The sequence below is a fragment of the Lepidochelys kempii genome, chromosome 6 (genome assembly GCF_965140285.1).
Source record: "Lepidochelys kempii isolate rLepKem1 chromosome 6, rLepKem1.hap1, whole genome shotgun sequence".
Lineage (NCBI taxonomy): Eukaryota > Metazoa > Chordata > Testudines > Cheloniidae > Lepidochelys > Lepidochelys kempii.
In genome coordinates, this window is record NC_136385.1 from 77,227,838 (window position 1) to 77,246,699 (window position 18,862).

At 42.2% G+C, this 18,862-nt stretch overlaps 1 protein-coding gene across 8 annotated transcripts in view; it reads right to left on the reverse strand.

Annotated features, from left to right (window-relative positions):
• LOC140913113 (uncharacterized) overlaps window positions 1–18,862 on the reverse strand; it is a 54,731-nt gene that overhangs the window by 34,087 nt on the left and 1,782 nt on the right. For 2 of the 8 annotated variants that reach the window (XM_073348855.1, XM_073348856.1), the window contains exon 3: window positions 14,073–14,158. The exons of 4 other annotated variants lie outside the window; for them this stretch is intronic. In XM_073348855.1, coding sequence (XP_073204956.1) covers window positions 14,073–14,158 — 86 coding nt within the window. Of the gene's footprint in view, window positions 1–14,072; window positions 14,159–17,603; window positions 17,735–18,862 lie in introns of those variants that run through there. 2 more of the 8 variants (XR_012159479.2, XR_012159480.1) reach the window with 1 other exon arrangement.

The following is an 18,862-nucleotide window of genomic DNA, read 5'->3' on the forward strand; positions in this document are numbered from 1 at the left end:
GAGATGAGTAATGGGACTGAAAGGGCAGATATGTGCTTTCGATGGCAGAGAAGACAGAATTTAGAAAGCATATGCTGTGATTTACACATCTAACACAGGGCGAGACTGTGACAGACCGCAAAAGAGTGAAATATTGTTTAAGAGTCTGGAGTGACCACTTGAATTCTGCCCCCCACCCACTGTTTCCAAAAACCACAGGTGTTAAATACATACAGTGGGGAAGAGATTGTAAGCCGGGCTGACAGGAGTGTGAAATGTTTGGGCTTGCACTATTTATCTATTTGAAGTGTGGGTAGGAGTAAAATACAGTCACTGAGGACACTTGAGAACCGTGGGCAACTGCCTAACTCTTACAGTGAAACCTCTTCTCAGCCCTGTATGGTTTCATAAATGACCATTTCATAATGTACACAGCTACAAGAAGACAGCTTCCCACTGCAACATCTCAAACAGAATAAATTGGCACTTGCCTATCTAAGCATTTATACCACACTTATCAGCATAGCACAGCCTTACAAAATTTCCATAAAAATGCACAATATATTCCTGCCTTCCTTTTATCAGACTGAATGATGATGATAGGATTTTGCATAGCTGCCATAATATAGTGCCTCATATATTGGGTCAAATTGTGCCCTCAGTGACTTCTAACTGAACTCAGTCAGGTTGCTCCAGAGTAACATCAGTGAAAATAAGGGCCCAAGGTTTTGAATCATAACCATTGATGTCATGACAATATTTTAACAAGGGACTCCTATGAAGTTTTTTCCCATTTATCCTGTGATTAAACCCTACGTACCCAAGGACTGGTTAATCTAGTCATTTATTTTACAGTTTAAACAAATATTTTCTCATAACCTCCAGCCAGGAGGGAGGTGGCACTAATTGGCAAACAACCTTATAAATTCACTGAAAGTGTTTGTTTATTGTTTGCACTCAAAATATACCAACCATATTCAGAGAATAGCAGTGTTCAGCTTGTGGAATTTGAGTGTGTGTGTGTGTGTATGGACCTTGGACAGTGAGAGAAGTGATAGTTTATCCTGTGAAACTATTTGGAAAACTCAACAGACATAGTACACCAGGGTGCTTTCTAAAGACAAATGTGCTCTGATAAATTATTTTCTTGAAATGTAGTTGCAGACAGATATTAAGACATTATACAACTGCAAGCCTGAGTTCAACTCAAGGGCTACTGGGGTTATCAAATCTAGCATATGTCCATTGGAGGGTTCATGAATGTTCTTTTTCAGGAATACGAAAGCTCTTCAAATCTACCACCAAAGCCCACTGGATAGAGCACTAGACTGGGATCTAAGGCTACATCTACCCAGCACTTTGGAGCCCCCAGGAATGAGCCTCCCAGCCTGGTATGAGACACTTGTGCTAGCAGGGCTCACACTAGTGCTCTAAAAATAGCTGCGTAGACAGTGCTTTGAAGTTGCAACTAGGGCTGGAGCTCAAGCTCTGAACCCTGCCGCCTCCCTAGGGTTCAGACCCCAAGCTTCAGCCAGAGACACAACTTCAAAGCGCGGCCTATGCAGCTATTTTAAGAGCAGTAGTATGAGCACTACTAACCTGAGTCTGTCGACCCAAGCTGAGAAGCTTGCTTCCAGGGGCTCTAAAACTCTGTGTAGACATACCCTGAGAGACTTGGATTCTCTTCTGTTCTATCACTGACCTCCTGGGTGATGCTTGGTCAGTCACCTTGTGACAGATTGGATCACAGAAACCCCCTTTGGGACTTCAACCTGATGTGCTGAGATTACCTCTGAGCCTGTTTTCCCTGCCAGCTTGGGACTTCAGTGCCCTGCCTGGTTATGCCAGACACGCTAGCCTGCTACAAACATACACCCAGGTCTGAACCACGTCCCGCACAAGCTGCAGGCTTAACTGAAAACCGCTTAAGAAGTGTTCCTGTCTCCAGCACTCAGATACCCAACTCCCAATGGGGTCCAAACCCCAAATAAATCCATTTTACCCTGTATAAAACTTATACAGGGTAAACTCATAAATTGTTTGCCCTCGATAACACTGATAAGAGAGGTATATACAGCTGTTTGCCCCCCCCCCCGATATTAATACATACTCTGGGTTAATTAATAAGTAAAAAGTGATGTGATTAAATACAAAAAGTAGGATTTAAGTGGTTCCAAGTAATAACAGACCGAACAAAGTGAATTACCCAGCAAAATAAAACACGCAAGTCTAAGCCTAATACAGTAAGAAAGTGATTACAGATGAAATCTCACCCTCAGAGATGTTCCTTTTACAGACTAGGCTCCTTCTAGTCTGGGTCCAGAAATCACTGACACCCCTGTAGCTACTGTCCTTTGTTCCAGTTCCTTTCAGATATCCTTTGGGGTTGGAGAGGCTACCTCTTGAGCCAGCTGAAGACAAAATGGAGAGGTTTCCAGGAGCTTAAATAGATTTTTCTCTTGTGGGTGGAAACCCCTTCTCCTCTCCTATGCAGAATCCAGCTGCAAGATGGAGTTTTGGAGCCACATGGGCAAGTCACATGTCCATGCATGACTCAGAACTTTACAGGTTGATGCCACTTTCCCAGTAAAGCTCAGATGTGGATTGGCATCTCTCAAAGTTCATTGCCAACTTAAGTGTTTCTTGATTGGGCACTTACTGAGAATAGTCTTTTCTCAAGAAGCTGACCAAATGCTTCACTGAGGCTACTTAAAATCAAACAAGTACATAGCCAATATCCATAACTTCAAATATAAGAATGATACATGCACACAAATAGCATGAATATATTCAGTAGATCATAACCTTTGCAGAGATATGTTACATGGCATATCTAGCATAAAACGTATTCCAGTTATGTCATATTTACACTCATAAGCACATTTCTATAAAGCATTATGGGGTGCAACGTCACACACCTTACCTCCTTGTGCTTGTTTCCTTTCCCAGCCTTTATCTATATAGACGACAAGCTTTTTATAGCAGGGACCATCTCTTAGTAAAAGTTTATACAGAGCTTAGCACAACAGGGCCCTGATCTCAGTTGAAGCCTCTGTCTAATGAAACCAACAATCTGCTGGTTAGATATAGAATGGGAAATGTGAAGAAGCTGCAGTAAAGTGATCATCTTGGATCCTGTGTGAAGTCTGGTTATAGAATAAACATCATTTGCGAACCATAAAAAGGTAAGTTCAGGAGTGGGGGGATTCAGCTAGTGGGAACACCATTCCATGCTGCCCGGAGGTGAGGACCCACCTAAACTTGGGTCTAGAGCTTCCTTGAACTGGGGATTCAGAACGTCTCGTCTGTGAGGCACAGCACAGAAGACACAGGCCAGGAGGAGGCTAGAAAGGTGGCTTTAAGCCACTTTTGCCCCTCTGGGATTCTGAGCCGCTCCAGGAGTTAGTTAGCACACCAGCGCACCTCCAGCTGCCTGTTTTGCAGAGCACTCAGCCGTTCTCCCTCACGCTCCTGCCATGTCCCCACTACCCTTGTCTCCTCCCCTATTCCCTGGCATATCCCTGTGCTAGGTGGTGCACAGGTTGGGGGACATGTATGTGCACATGTGCGCCAACCCTACATTACCCCTCTTCTGGGGGGATTTCCCCAGGGCGCCATTCTGCCCCATTATGCTGCCCTGGTAACAAACAGAGGTTGTAATAGAGGACAGCATCTGACCCCCAGAATGAACAGGGTTGAGAGGCTGTATCCTTTGCTTCCTCTATGCTCTCCCCCACAAGAAGGGTGATTACTTGTTAATGCCTTGTGTTTTAACTGGGGAGTTCATGGTGTCTTTGCCACAAGTCCAGTGGGTTTTTCTTTGGGACAGGATGACTAAACTAAAGTCTGTATTTTAAGATTAAAAGGTCTGAAATTACATTCCAGTGAACTTAAGCACTTAATGTAGCTACAGTGCAGTCTAATGTATGTGAAGAAGCATATCCCTAAAGACAGATGATCCAGTGAGATGCCAGCCTATCCTAATTATTTTTGACAAAGCACAAGAAAAAGTAAGTAGCCTTGGGGATAATTTCTGCCTTCATCTACACTAGGCAATGACAGAGAACTTAACTTTTGAGTTATGCTTCATTTACAATGGAATAGAAGTATGTCAGTATGCACAAATATTTCCGCCAAAAGTGCATCCAGCAAAGTTAAGGGGGAAAGAGAGAGAGAGAGAGAGGTTAAGTAAATTGATAATATGCTACTTTGTACTTTTAGAGCACGTTCCACCCAAAGATCTCAAAGTGCTTTACAAACATTAATGAAATTTACAACACCCCTCTGAGGTACCAGTAGGAACATATCATAACCATTTATAGATGAGGAAACTGAAACACAAGGATGAAGTTTTTTGCTCAAGGACAAAGAGTAGGTCAGTGGCAGAGCCAGGAATACAACCCAAAATTCTGGCTCCCAATTCTGTTCTTTGTCATGTAAGCTCGTGATCTGAACATGTGTAGAATCTGATATACCTGTTTAAATACAAATATTTCCCCTGTATTTTATCATTTCCCTAGAAAATGAAAACTTTTAGAAGAAATACACACACTAGAATTTTCTGTGTGCTTATCCTTTAAAGAAAAATGCTGGAGCTATGGTGAAACCAGTCCTCAGGGTAATAACATTTGGCACAGTTCTCAAAAACAACGTAACAAAATTATTTTTAAAACATTAGTTCAATTAATCTAATGTGACTAATTAATTTAGTCACACAATTTACTGGTAATGTTTTTTCCCCCTTTGCTATCTTTTTTCTTGAAAACAGATACCATTGGGTTTAATCTTAAATTAAAATTTGAAATGTGCTTGTGTCAGACAAGGAAAAAATAGTACATACAGAAACTTTTTCACTTGTTAGTCACCCTGCATAAAGATACACTCACACTTCCACTTGTGTGAACTTCCTAAGGACTGGCAGAATAACAAAAGGTGTACAGGAAGAGAGAAAACACAGACACAAACACACTTATACAGAGAGTCAGAATCTCATTTTTATTAATGGATTTCTTATGTTAGATATCATTTCTAGGTTATCACAGCACTGTGCCCTTAATATTTATAGCACCAAGGTTTTAAGGTCTTTAGAAACATAAATGAATCATACTCCTGTGAAATGTTAGCCGTATTTTACAGATGATGGAAAAGGAGGCACAAGAAAGAGCAGGTCCTCATTTTTGAAAGCAGCCTCTAATTTTGGCAACCTCAAGCATTGCATTCCCAACTTGAAACAATTATGGCATGATTTTCAGAGGTGCTGAACACACTGAGTTAAGTTGTAACTGCAAGTGCTCATCATCTCTGACAATCAGACCGTGGTATTAAAACCAGAAGCACTCAAAATTAGAGGCAAACTCACTCAGCACTACTTAGGCAGGAATTTGCAAAGGAGCCTGAAGAGTTGTTATTCCCAAGGGGCTTGGATATCTAACACCCTTAGGGTTCGTTGAAAAGCCCAGCCTCAATTTTACACGTGGCCAAATCCATCCCTGCTGTGCAAAAATTTAAGCATGTAACTAAATGCTTTGCTGAACTGGGGCCTAAGTGACTTGCAGAAAATGATTACCAAAATGGTGCTGAACATGGTTTTTGGTTTACACTTGCAGTTAGACCATGTTCAGCACTGGTTCATTAATAACATGCATTGCCAGCAACAAGGAATTTTTCGAGCATTTTGGAGCAGTAAGAGTGGTACCTAACAGCACTGCTGGTTTGCTATTTTCACTGTTTTTGAGTTGTCCCCTAAGAAAGTAACTAATGCATTAATTTTCTTAACAATGGGCAGATAAGCAGATCAAGAAAATTCACATAATTTCATGTCTGAGGACTTGAGGTTTCCACAAATATTCAGTTTATACCGAATAGCAATTGCAAATAAAAGAGGCCCTTTATAGCCTAGCAGGATTCTTCAATCTACTCTGATGTTTCTCATTGCATTCATAGGCCCCTTATTGGCCCAGTCCTGTTCCCAGTGAAATCAACTGCAAAGTTTCCATTAAGTTGAATGAGAGTAGGATCCAGTATTATGTCCCTTTCAGGTAAAGATTCTGCCAGATTACAAATATGCAAGCAGTTTGGGATGCCAACTTCATGAATGCTGTTGTCAAGTACCTGAAGAGGGGTTTCCAGATGTCTCAGCTGAATCAGCTGTTCAAGGCATTTTCTCCAAATACTGAATGGGTATTAGATAAGGCCATATTCATTATTTTGCCTTTTCTGTGCAGTAAATTCCCACATGTGAAAAACTGCAACAATTAAATCAAAGCAAGAATTATTTCTTGTTTGTAACTAGTATTGGATACATTCCTTTAGCCAAAGCCTGATCAATTAAAAATAGCCCACATAACTTCACACTGTGGCCTTAACACATTCCTTAACCCTTTAGTCCCAGTGAAGTGGCATAGTCAGAAATCACCTAGGTGTATCACCCTCAACTGCTACAACACTTTTTTTACAAACCACCTGCTGTTTCTTTGCCCAAGACACACCTTTTCTTCCCCCCACTACCACTGCCAGCTGGCTGACCCCTCTGCCTTTGTCTACAGCTGGCAGGCACCTGCAACTCCACCCCCAGGCCAACTGGCACAGCAGCAGCTGGTAAATATGTGTTGACTACCCAATTAATCCTCAAATTCCCCATGCTCACCAGATTACTGCTGTTCCCTCAGGCAGCTGCTTTTCTTAAATAGCACCGCCCTGGCCATTCAGTCCTAGGCCTCAGGAGCCTGTTAGTTAATATTGTTCTGCCCTTTTCCTTCTACCTCAGCCTAATGAAGGATACATAAATATTTCTGGCAAATTAGCGTATGTGTGACAGCTGATGTTGCTTTCAGTCTTTGATTATGGGAAGAACTGGTTGCAAATATCTCTGTCAAAATCAAATTTTGACCCAAAAGAAACTCTGAATAATTTTGACCAATTCACTATTTTATAACCAGCTCAAGTCATGAGTGAGAAATCAGTTTTGTTCAAATGGGAAGGCAACAAATCTCCAGTCAATCACCTCTCCTCTCTGTGCAAAACATCTGGAGTACACCAAAGCAGCTGTTTAATGGCCTGATCCAAAGACCAATGAAGTCATTGGGAGTCTTTCCATTGACTTTAGTGGGCATTGGATCAGGCCCTAACTGTACACACCAGTTTGAAATGAAAAGGATATGCCAGATTCCAATGAAACTCTTGGTGTATGCTGGTAAACTGAACTAATGAGCTGCTTACCACTATCAGCACACATCTAGATATTTATGCAACACTCCACTTTCTCATTTTAAGTGACATCTTATATGTTATTCAACCTTATACAGGAACTCCAAGAGTAGTTACAGAAAGCCTTTAGAATTGTATCTAAAATGAACCATACCTGAAAAAATACACACTTCTCTCCGAGCTGAAATGTCATTGATGGTAGTTTTAGTTGCTACTTGCACATAATAAATAAATTATCTTGTAGACATTGAGTAAAAATTACATTAAAGTCAGAACAGAAAACTTCTAAGGGCTTGTCTTTCCATCCTGCTGTATTCTTAACTATTTCCTGCTCAGCATCACAGTCCTTTATCTAGGAAACCTCTTTAAAAAGGTTAAAACAATACACTGTTTATATTTCTAGTGACCTTTGTCTTGCCTCTTTTTCCCCGGCCAAGAGATATCCTGTTAGGGAAATAGCTAATTACCGTCTCTTGAATTTGGAAAACGTCTACAATGGGACATTTGGGATTGTGTTACCTACTTCCTGTTTAAGCACTTGTCTCTTGGAACAGATGGAGATCTAAGCAAAGACTCTGTGGAAGCATTTTTACCCTCTTCCCTTCCTTATTTTGAGTGCCATTCCTCTCAGGTCTGATCCGATTTCAAGTATAAGACTGATTCTAAGTCTGAGATCTTTCCCACCTCCTCTCTCTCCATTTTACAGATTGATGACTTGAAAACATGATATTGCAGCTGTATCTTCTTGCAAATCTTATTTCAAAAGTAGTTGCTAAATTGTGTCTCTGTAGACACAAGCTTCCTCACATGAACTGAGTAAAAATTGAATAGACACACTGTTAGTTTTGGAGGTCGCAAAAAACTTGACATTAACCCATAGTGAGGGGTTAGAGATGAGGATAGAGCTAAGTGGGACCCAGATTTTCCATTTTGTGGGAAATTCCACAATTTCAAAACCATTTTAAAAAACAACCTTCTGTTCCCAATTGGAACAGAAACAAAAAATCTTTAAATTTCCTGTGAAGTGAAATTCAAATAAAATTCATTTTGGGTCTATCAAAACACGACATTCTGATTTTGACCTTTAAAACTTAAAAAAAATCTAAAAACAGTTAATTTATTTTCAAAAGGTCATTTTGAAATGAAAAAGCAAAACATTCTGTTCTTAAAATGTCAAGACACTTTGCTTCATTCGTTTTCTAAACAAAATGTTGTTGAAATGGACACTCTTCAAAATATTTCGATTTTGTAAAAAAACATTTTGAATCAAGAAACCATTTCAACGAAAAATTTCCAAACAGCTCTAAATGATGAATTCGAGTACTCATCTGACACCATATATAGGCTTCTATTTTTCATTGGAGTCAGAATTAAAAGTATCTTTCAGTTTTCATGATACAGAGTATTGATCCAGACAGGCAATATCATGACAATCTCGCAATGCATAGCAAAAGGTACTGTGAGATCTCACAAACAGTACAAGGTATGCTGCTTCCAGTGCAGAAAGACTTGAGTGTGGGAGGCAATTACATTGCTCATTCTAGATGGGTGACTCAGTGTTTGTTGCCATCCAGCATTACTCCAGGCAGGAAAATGATTTCCTCTTGGCATACTTTTTCATTGGTACCAAGATACTAACTGTAGGCCTGAGCCCTAAAAATGTGTAACTCAGAGTGTGTTTCTATTCCGAAGAGTTACTATGTAAGAATGGCACTTTCTAACAAACAAGATCTGTTCCCTTTGTATATTCTGAAAGTATCTGCTTGGTGCTTACTTTAATGGCAAAGATTAGTTTTAGTAAATTATTTTTTTAAAGTCTCCCAGTTTAAATGATCTTAAGGCCTTGATCCTGAAAATCTCTGCAGTGCATAGTAGAGTACAAGTTTGCTGAGCTCCCTCAGAGTGTGAATGAAGGTTACACACACGCACAAATAAGGTTAAGCCTTTGATATATTCCTGGGCACTGAGTGGAAGTCAGTCACAAGCCCCTTACAGGCCTATTCACTTACTTTTCAGAGTGTGGACTGAAAAAGGGGCAAAGAGTAGTTGGAGAATGGGAGTGTCTGAGAAGACACGAATTTAGACATGATCCGTAGCATGGAAAAGAACCTCTTAGCTATGTGCTCTTCTCTATGCCTTGCTTCTAGTACTAGATCTTGATTCAGGTTAGCACTTAAGCAGAAGCTTAAAGTGTAGAGCTGGTCAATTTTTTTGGATTGAACAGTTTTTGGTCAGAAAATGCAGCTTTGTTGAGATCAGCAATTTGAGACACCTAGAACCTGATTTTTCAGAGTATTTAGCGTTGTATACCACTTTATATGTTCAAAGCGCAGCTTCCACTGACTTCAGTTTTAACTGTGAGTGCTCAGCATTTCTGCAAATGAGATCTTAGGATCTGGAATCAGGCACCAAGAAAATGAGGCATGCACAATTAGTGACCACCTGGGAATAGTTTGGTTTAAGTGACTTGCCAAGCATTACAAAGGAACTTTGTAGCAGAGGCAGGGATAGAAACCAGTTCTCCGGGGCAGCATTCAACTGCCTTAATTCCTGCCTCATTCACTTTTACACATCTTCCAACTTCTGCAACAAATGAAGCAAGGAGTCCAAAAACAACAGTCTCCTTCACTACACAACCTTGATGCACCCCCAAAGCAGGTCCATCCTGTGCTCTGAATGAAGCAGGCGTCATGTAATTAAAGACTATCATAATTCATACACACGAGGGAGCAGAATTAAGGTTGCATAGGCACTGGCAACGGTAATTCTGTCATCTCCTAATTTTTCTCTGCTTGACTTTGCAACCTTAAAAATGTTCTTTGCATATAGTTTTTTGTGCATATTTTCCTAGGCTTTAGAAAAGCAAACTGAAAAAACCCCAGACATTCCATTATAAGACAATTTATTGACACCCATGTGGGTCATCAGCAGAGTTGGAAATTTTAGATCCACTGCACAGACTTCTGCCACTTGAGCTAACAGAGTAACTGGTAGCAATAGTAGGTTGTCATCTCCTCTGTGTACCACCACTAGACAGGGAAGAGACACACACTTTGCCAATGGGTTTCACAGATATTTGCTGACAGCAGAGGAATAGTAAGACTCAGGAATCTTGGATTTCATTCCAGTCTCCAGAGGGGGGCGAGGTGCTCTAGTGGACACAGTACCTTCTGCCTGTTCTCCCAAACTTGCCTACTTCTGCCCTGTTCCTGTCTCTTCATCCCAGTCCCATTCTCCTGACCTAACCAGGCCCAGTCTTTAATCCTCAGGTTCTCCTCTTAGCCTCAGTTTCCTTGACCAACCAGTTCCAGTGATCCCCTTGCACCCCGACTTGTTGTCAACTCTCTCCCCACTTCCCTCACCCACTGGTTCCCAGTCCCAATCTCCCTGCAGATCTATGTCCAATCTCAATATCCCACATCAGTTTCCTACCCTGGCTCCCTGCCCTGCCTTTCCCAGTCTCCCTGGCTTCCAGGCCCCCGCAACTCCCAGTCTCAGTTTGCCCACACCCCAGTTTCATGCTCCTTGTCCTAATCTACTCCCACAATACACACCCCTTCAGGTCTGACTCTTGTCCCCTGTGCATTTGAATTAGGCAGCTTCCCTCTCTGCACTGCCTTGGTGTCAGCAGTACAGACAGCACAGTAGAGACAAGTCCCTGTTTTTAGTTCCAGGCCCCAGACCCAAACGCAGTGCACCCAGAGTTGCAGTGGCAGGGAAAACCCAGCTTACCCCCGAGCTCGAGCATGCGCAGTGCGGAAAGCATCTTCAATGAATTTAGCTCTGAATCTCTAGCAAGGGTCTAGTGAACACATGCAAACTGATTTTTCAAAGGCTTATAACTGGGCTAAATTTGGAAGATTTTCATAGGATGGTAAAAGTCACATCCCTGACACAAAAGCCACTCCTCTTGCCAAATTTCAAGTCCCTGTTCCAAAACATGGGGGTGCTGGAGCACCTGAAAAAAGGTCAACACAATTTTTTTAACATGGACAAAAAATATGTATATTTTCCTCTACCCTCATTCTTGGAAACTACTGAAGTGGTTTTGCTGAAATTTTCCATAAAACTTCAGCCTGAGGTAGACACCTGGCATGGACAATTTTAGCCCAAACTGGTAAAGTTTGGCAAAGTTATAATCGACTGAAAACAGGCTTTTACAATGAGAAGTGTTAGGCAACCTTAATAATAGGTGGTGCAACCAGCCCCAGCTAAAGTCTTAGTATTTGCATTATCTCTACGTGCCCATGGAAAAAAGACAGTCTGGCACTGTTTGCCTGAAACTCTGCTCTTTGAGGGTTGGTCCTCTTGGGAAAGGGTTAAATAGGTCCTGTTGACTCACTCAGGCAGGTGACTCATCACCTCACTTGAATAGAGGGGACACTTGGGTGCCTAGACTGAGTGAGGATACAGCGTGTGGGCTGAGCAGTCCTTCAGCTGGAACCCTAGGAGCACTCAAACTGAGGAAAAGGCATGAGATGGAACTTGTTATCCTAGTGTTAATGTATTTGCTAATAAAGCCAAACCCCAGCAAGGGGGTGAGTTTTAAACTTTGCACAGGGTGTAGATTGTTTTTTTTTCTTTTTTTTTGGTGTGGGGGAGTGCTCAGTGGGAGAAGTGTAAAAATACCTATCACCAGGATTTACTGGTACTGGAAAGTGTTGCAAAAAACAAAAAATTGAAAAACTGTTAGTTTTACAATGAATGTCGCCATCACACAGGATTTTATGAAATATAATCACGTCATTTAGCTATCATTAAAACTCAGTGTTGTGCTTATCTTATTACAGTACTTGTGTTCTGGTGAAATGACACAAGCTACTCAAAGAAACATTCTGAAATAATTTTGATTCTGATTTTCATTCTCTGAAATACACAGGCAACTCTGTCAAACGTGCACACACACATCTTCTCCCTGAGCTGCTATTTCACAGGGAGTCTTATTTTCAGGAAACGTAGAGGCTTTTATATTGTAGTATTATCATATTCTCCCAAATTAAGACTCCCAGATGATATGTACATAAATTCAACCATGTATAGAGTACATATATTTCTTTAAAATACATGTTTGGGAACCTACAGAATAAAGCCTATTTTAAATAAGGAACAGTCTTTATTTACCAGTGTAGTTAGTTGCTTGTGCTGAAAACTAGGAATATTTTCATTGGAAGTGAGAATCACTTTAGATAATTACTCCTCTTGCTTTTTTAAAAAAGCCCCAGAGACATCCTTGAATATGTATAAGATCTGAAAAACGTTAGAATGTCTGAAGCATATCATATTACTTCATTTATTTGTTGGGGGAGACACCACAAACTTTATATACAGTATGTATTGTCCATTTGCACCATGGATACAATAATTCTTAGCATTTTTCTATATATAATTTTTGTCTGTACATGCATGTGAATTTGTTTGATTTTTTTTGTCTGTATGGGCAAACTACTTCTAGAGTTCCAATCTGATTCACATGAGCAAGGTGTCATTCCAGTCACAATTTACTGTAGGTGTGAATGCTGTCAGAAAACTTCAGAACAAAAAAAATTTTAATTGGGGGAAAAAAGGCCTTTTAACCAATAGGATGATAGCATGCTACTTTATCATTAGAGTTGACATTAATAATGACTTAATTTTGCATAGCACCTTTGATACAGAATGTCCCACAACGCCTTATATATAATGTATAAGAACTGATTCACTACCACTGAAATGTATATTGTTAGATTAAATTAGTAGAGCAATAATGAGAATACGTGGCAGCCCTTCGTAGAATTTTATGTAGATTAATTTAATGCCTGTGTATCTACAGGGGATGCATCATGAGCCTTTTGGAAGATCTTCGCTTTGTTCTCCATCCCATATGATTTTTAACTTCAAACAACATTATTGAATTGGGACCTCTTGCCACATCCCCCTGTGAATCTTCATGCATAAGAAACAATTATTTTTTTTCTCTGCAATTTTCTGTGATACTTCCTACCCCAATTGTGTTTCTTGTATCTACTGGTATACATATAAACCCTGTTTATCTGAATTTTGTTTTCTGTCCTCTAACTCCAATATTTTTTATCTAAAACTTTGATTATACAAAGAATTTGGATGTCTCCTGAGACAGTTGGACAGCCAGGGTATGAGTACATAGCAATTAAACACCCATGGCTGGCCCAGGTCAGCTGACTTGGGCTTGTAGGGCTTGGGCTATAGAATTGTGGTGTAGATGCTGGGGCTGGAGCCCGACCTCTGAGATCCCCCACAATGGAGAGTGTATCAGAGCTCAGGCTCCAGCCTGAGCCCAAACATCTACACCGCAATTTTACAACTCCACAACGCAAGTCAACAGACACAGGCCAGCCACAGGTGCTTAATTGCAATGTAGATGTCTATCTAGTATCACATTCTATAACAGGGGTAGTCAATAATTTTTTGTCAAGGTCCAAATTTCTTGTTCTAGGTATAGTTAAGGTCCAGACTCCAGACAAAATAATAATAAAAAGAAAACCCCAATGATAATAAGTAAATAAAAAGAATTTTTGGGGTCTGTTCGAAAGCGTCTGGTGGTCTAGATTTGGCCCCTGGGCCACCTATTGACTACCCTTGTTCTATAGGGTTCTTTAGCTCTAGTGAGTTAGAATGCAGTTGGAGAACAGAAATCATAGTATTTTTAAAAGAGAGGATAAACCATAAAATCTACATATCACAGTTATCTCTGACCACAAAGCTGAACTGTACTATATCTGCATTTGACAGAATGATGTATTGTGTATGCTTGCTTATACAGTGTTCAGGAAAAAACATTTATTAAACTGAAAAGCAAACAAACCAAAAGATAGACAGCATATAACTGCTCAAACTGGAATTTGGCCAGGATGCTGGGCTAATACACTCACTTTTGCATGAAGTGTCACAGGCTCCCTTAAGGGTCTTATGTGGTCAGGACTGGTTGACATCTGGAATTTCGATTCCCTGGGAAATACTGACATTTAAAAAAAAAAGTTCTACATCAGAACAAAACCTCAATATTTCTTGCAGAACAGAATTCCAAAATTTTGTTTCGAAAAATCAAAATGCCATTTTACTTCGACTTTTTGAAACAAAATTCTTAAGGTTCTCTGAGCTGCACAAAAGTCCAACACCCATGCTTCCAAGCTCCCTGCCACAGAGCAGGGAGCCTAGAAGCCCTGAGAACCTAGAGCTGCCTGGCTCTGCAGCAGACCACCAGGCAGGCTGCCAGAGAACTGGCAAGAAACCTGCCTGGCTTCCATTGGAAGAGTTTGACATTGACACATTCCCACGGAACATTTTGATATAGTTGAATCGGAATTTTCCGACAGAAAACTGTTCTGTCAGAAAGTTTCCAACAAGCTCTACTCAGGATTTTTGCGTTATGTCATCAGACAGATGGCATCTCATGGACCACAGTGATCTTCAGACAACATGCTGGAAACTGGCTCCGTGCTGACTCAGAAGAATAGCTCCTATTGAATCACTAATGCTATTTCCTGCAGCACCTTGCTTTTCCTGGATGTCCTCTATAAACGGAGGGCCAGACTTGAAAAAGTGTTCAGCCTCCAGAAGCTTCCATTGTTACACTTATCACCAGACTGGCTCAAAAGTTCAGCACCCAATACACTGGTTCTTTTGAAAATCTGTCCTCTTACCTTGGTGCCTAAATAGAAGCTGAACACTCTTGCTAATTTGGCTCTGATTGTATGTACAGAGCTCCTTTCAAAATCTGGACCCTACTGTCAAATGATGGATATTGCATCCACATGCAATATCTTTGGGGACCATAATGTATTAAATGTATGCATGGTTTACATATCACTATGGGCCAGGGACTGTATGCAACTCCAGGAGGAAGCTCCAGGAACCAAAAACAGTGGGGGTGATTAAGATGAATCACTTAGGTTGTAAACACTTCCAGAGAGGTACCTCCCACTGCAGAGGCTTCATATACTGCTTCTAACTGGGTTTTCCAGAGAACCAACAGACAAAGAAAGGGCTTTTGATGTAAAACAGCTGGGTTTAAACTGACTTAGGCCTTCTTTCTGATCCAGAAAATAGACAGGATCATCTGTTCATGGGGGAGGGGAGGCAACCCTTGTGGAAGGGTTGAAAAGACTTTGGCCAATTTGGGCCCCCATAAGACTGATGGGTGAGTCCTGTTATGTTTACTGTGCTTAAATCGGTTTTTATTATGTTTTCTCTGTAATGTTTTTGCCTGAAGATTGAATGTGCTTGCTTAGGAAAAGTGGAGTATTAACTGCTGGTAAAAACACTGTCACTGCCTGCGGAGGGAAAACAAAGTGCAGGGGCTGTCCTTTAGGCAGTCTGTTTTGCTAGGGATATCACAGAGGATGGCAAGGGGTGTGCAGCCTTGAAATCCTGGTTAGGAGGGGGAGAGATGTGGTTCTCCATCCAAAAGAGGAGCTGGCTGGGAACGGGGAAACCTTAAGTGGCTGTCCTTGATGGACAATGGAGGGTAAATACAGTACCATTAATCCTGAAACTGTGTGACACTGAACCCTGCTGTCGAAGCCTACATTGGCTGGCTTATGAAATCTGACTGGATCCCATCCTTAGGCAGGATGATGACTGAGTTACCTTTGATAACACAATCCCAGCACCTAAACATGAGCCGTTTATAGTGCAGCAGCAAAGGGTTGTGATTAATGAGCACCGGTGGCCATGCAGGTGGTTCTTCAAAGAGAATCTCTTACATAGTTTTTCTAGCACCTCAAGGCTCATCCCTCGGCCTGCGCCACTTCCCACAGCCCCATTGGCCTGGAGCGGCGAACCGCGGCAAGTGGGAGCTGCGATCAACTGAATCTGCAGACGCGGCTGGTAAACAAACCAGCCTGGCCCGCCAGGGGGCTTACCCTGGCGGGCTGCGTGCCAGAGGTTGCCGATCCCTGCTCTAGCAGCACGGTGAGGAGAGAAGAGGGAGTGAGAAGTGGAGTGAGAGACAGAACAGCACCAATCAAGGATGTTCTGGGAACATCTACCAGCTAGAGAGCAACAGTCCCTAAAGAAGTATTGGAAAGTACAGTGCCGTATGCTTTCATGACATGTATTTACTGCTGTTAACGTTATGACTAATGTTTGCCCTTTCAGTTGAAACTCTGAATCACAACTAAAGAGCCACTCTTTACCTTTAGTCCTTCATCCAATTGCATTTTTAAACAATGACCTACTGTATGGCACAATTCTTATCTGCAGACACATCTGAGTATCCTGGTCTTGAAAGTCTGAGTCACAAATCTCCACTGACTCTTATAAATCTTTTTACCAAATCTGAACTATAATGTCTATATTTTGACAGACATTAACAAAATGAGGTTTTAGTTGATAATTAAAATGGATTTGGAAAGGGCCACTGAGTCTCATTTTTATATCAGGCACCCTCTGAGAAGGTAGTTTGCCCATACAAAGTGATGCAATTTCATGCTATTGCTTTCTACTTGAACTAGAGGGTAAAGGATGCTCCTTTATTTGCAGAAATGTGGTTTGGGAAGGAGAGGGGACTGGTGTGACCAAGTTCAACATTTGAGGCTCTCCCTGAAAGTCCAGGGGTGTGATATTGTAAAATGCGCTGTTATGACTGACATAGAATTCAGCAGAGCAGTTAAATGATTGGTTTATTTGTTCCTCATGAAAAGTGTTGTACTGATGTCCTAGGGGATTTATAATTATTCACTAAACAGGGAAGGCACTGCCAGTGAATGCTCTCCCATCCCACCAATGTGCTGCTTCAAGTCACCACCTCTAGAACTCAATGGGCAATTCAGTTTCTATGCTCATTCAGCCTTTTGGACTTTCTGCCAGGACTGTATATGAGGATGCCAATTAGTACGAACTGGGATGGTGAATTTTGATGTGACCTGGGATGTTCCACTAGGAACTGAACTCAACAACTCATTTCACATAACCCACAGAACATCTGGAAGGTAACTTCTTTCAGCCACTACCAAACTAGTCAGATTTGAATTAATGACCTTTGTATTCCATTAAAGATTTCTTGAGCCACCTCACTCACCTGCCAGTAGCTTTTTATGCTGGAAATGAATATGCTGAGATAGTCACTACTCTGATGTCACATAACATCCATTATTCACACCCTGCTAAATTACAACTTCAAGGCCTTCAATACATCCTAGTTAATTTAGATTTTTAATCCCTCAGGGCAAGAACCTTGGATCAGATTTTCCCCTATGTAAGAGGCAGGAAATGCAGAGTTTGGACTCGCAGATTTTCTGCCTGATTGGGCGAAAGGGTTTGTCACCTCACAGAATGAAAAAGAATTTCAGGCCCTTTGTTTAAGCCAGGTAAGAGGACAATGAAAACGGATCAGTCCCTCTTTTTTTACTCTGTTCCATAAAACAAGGACTAGGAGGTCACACAGTGAAACTAAGGGCAGGAATTATTTATTTTGAATGAGAGAAATAATTCTAAATCAGCATGCTCACACAGTTCCTCAATCCCTCCAGCCTTCACAACAGCATAGGATGGATCCTCCAGTGATCTTCCCCTTCAGGGGTTTACTGAGTGTCTGGAAAGGCAGGAGGCACCACTGGTCAACCTTAACTGTGTTAGTGAAGTTTTGGAACATTTAGTTTCTTGCTGGAATTCCTGCATGATTTACTCCGGAGGGCATTCTGAACCAAAAAAATTAAAAATTCTATGCACAATATTTTAAAATTCTGCACATTTTATTTGTCAAATAATTGTGGAGACTCCAGCATGGCATTGGGAAGCACTGGCCACTGGTTGCACAGAGGTGGGAGATCGCTGTGCAGCTCTCCACCTACCCCCTGGACACTGACTCAACGGTGAGGCTCCACCCAACCCTGACACAGCGCAAGGACTGGGCCTGCCTGCCCCAGAAACACCCCAGGGCCCTGCCCGTCTGTGCCAAGTGCACCAGGTAGGCTCAGCAAGTCAGGATCCATGTGGAGGAGCTTAGTATGGGGGGATCCCAGTGTGGGTTGAGAGGGTTGTGTGTGGGGCAATCTGGGTGCAGGTGTCTCAATGGGGAATATGCATGTGGAGTGTTCTGGATGCACAGGGGCTTGTTCGTGGGTTCTGAGTGCAATGGTAATGGGACTCTACAGGGGGGTCCAGGTGGAGGTGGTTGGGGATCAGCTGGGGGGGATTGGGGGTGAGGGGGATAGAGCTCGGCAGAGGGGGTCTGCATGTGGTGGGCTCAGTGCGGGGTCCAGATACTGAGCATGTGGGGTAGAATTGGTGCAATTGGTTGTGGCTTGGTGGGGATCTGGGTGTGGGTGACTCGTTGGGGTGGTCCAGGTGCAGGGCGACTCATCGGGGGGCTTCTGAGTGCGGGGGCGGGGATGAGGGTTGGCAGGAGGGTCTGGGTATGACAGGGTCTGGATGCACAGGGGTTGGGCGGATGGGGGAGCAGCTCCCTGTACGGCGATCCTTCTCCCTGCAGCTGAGGAGCAATGGGTTGAGGAAGTGGTGGGTGGGGGTGGGTCTGACCTGGCCCTTGATGCCGTGCAGGGGAAGAGGGAGTCCCGTCCTCCCCAGCCCAGACTAGCAGATGAGCCCAGCACAGGGCCAGAGCCACCAGTCGGGTCTCCTCAAGTTCTACCTCCTGCCCCACAGTGATTTACCTCTCTGATAGCTGCCCTGGGGACCCAAAACATATTGCTGAGGAGGG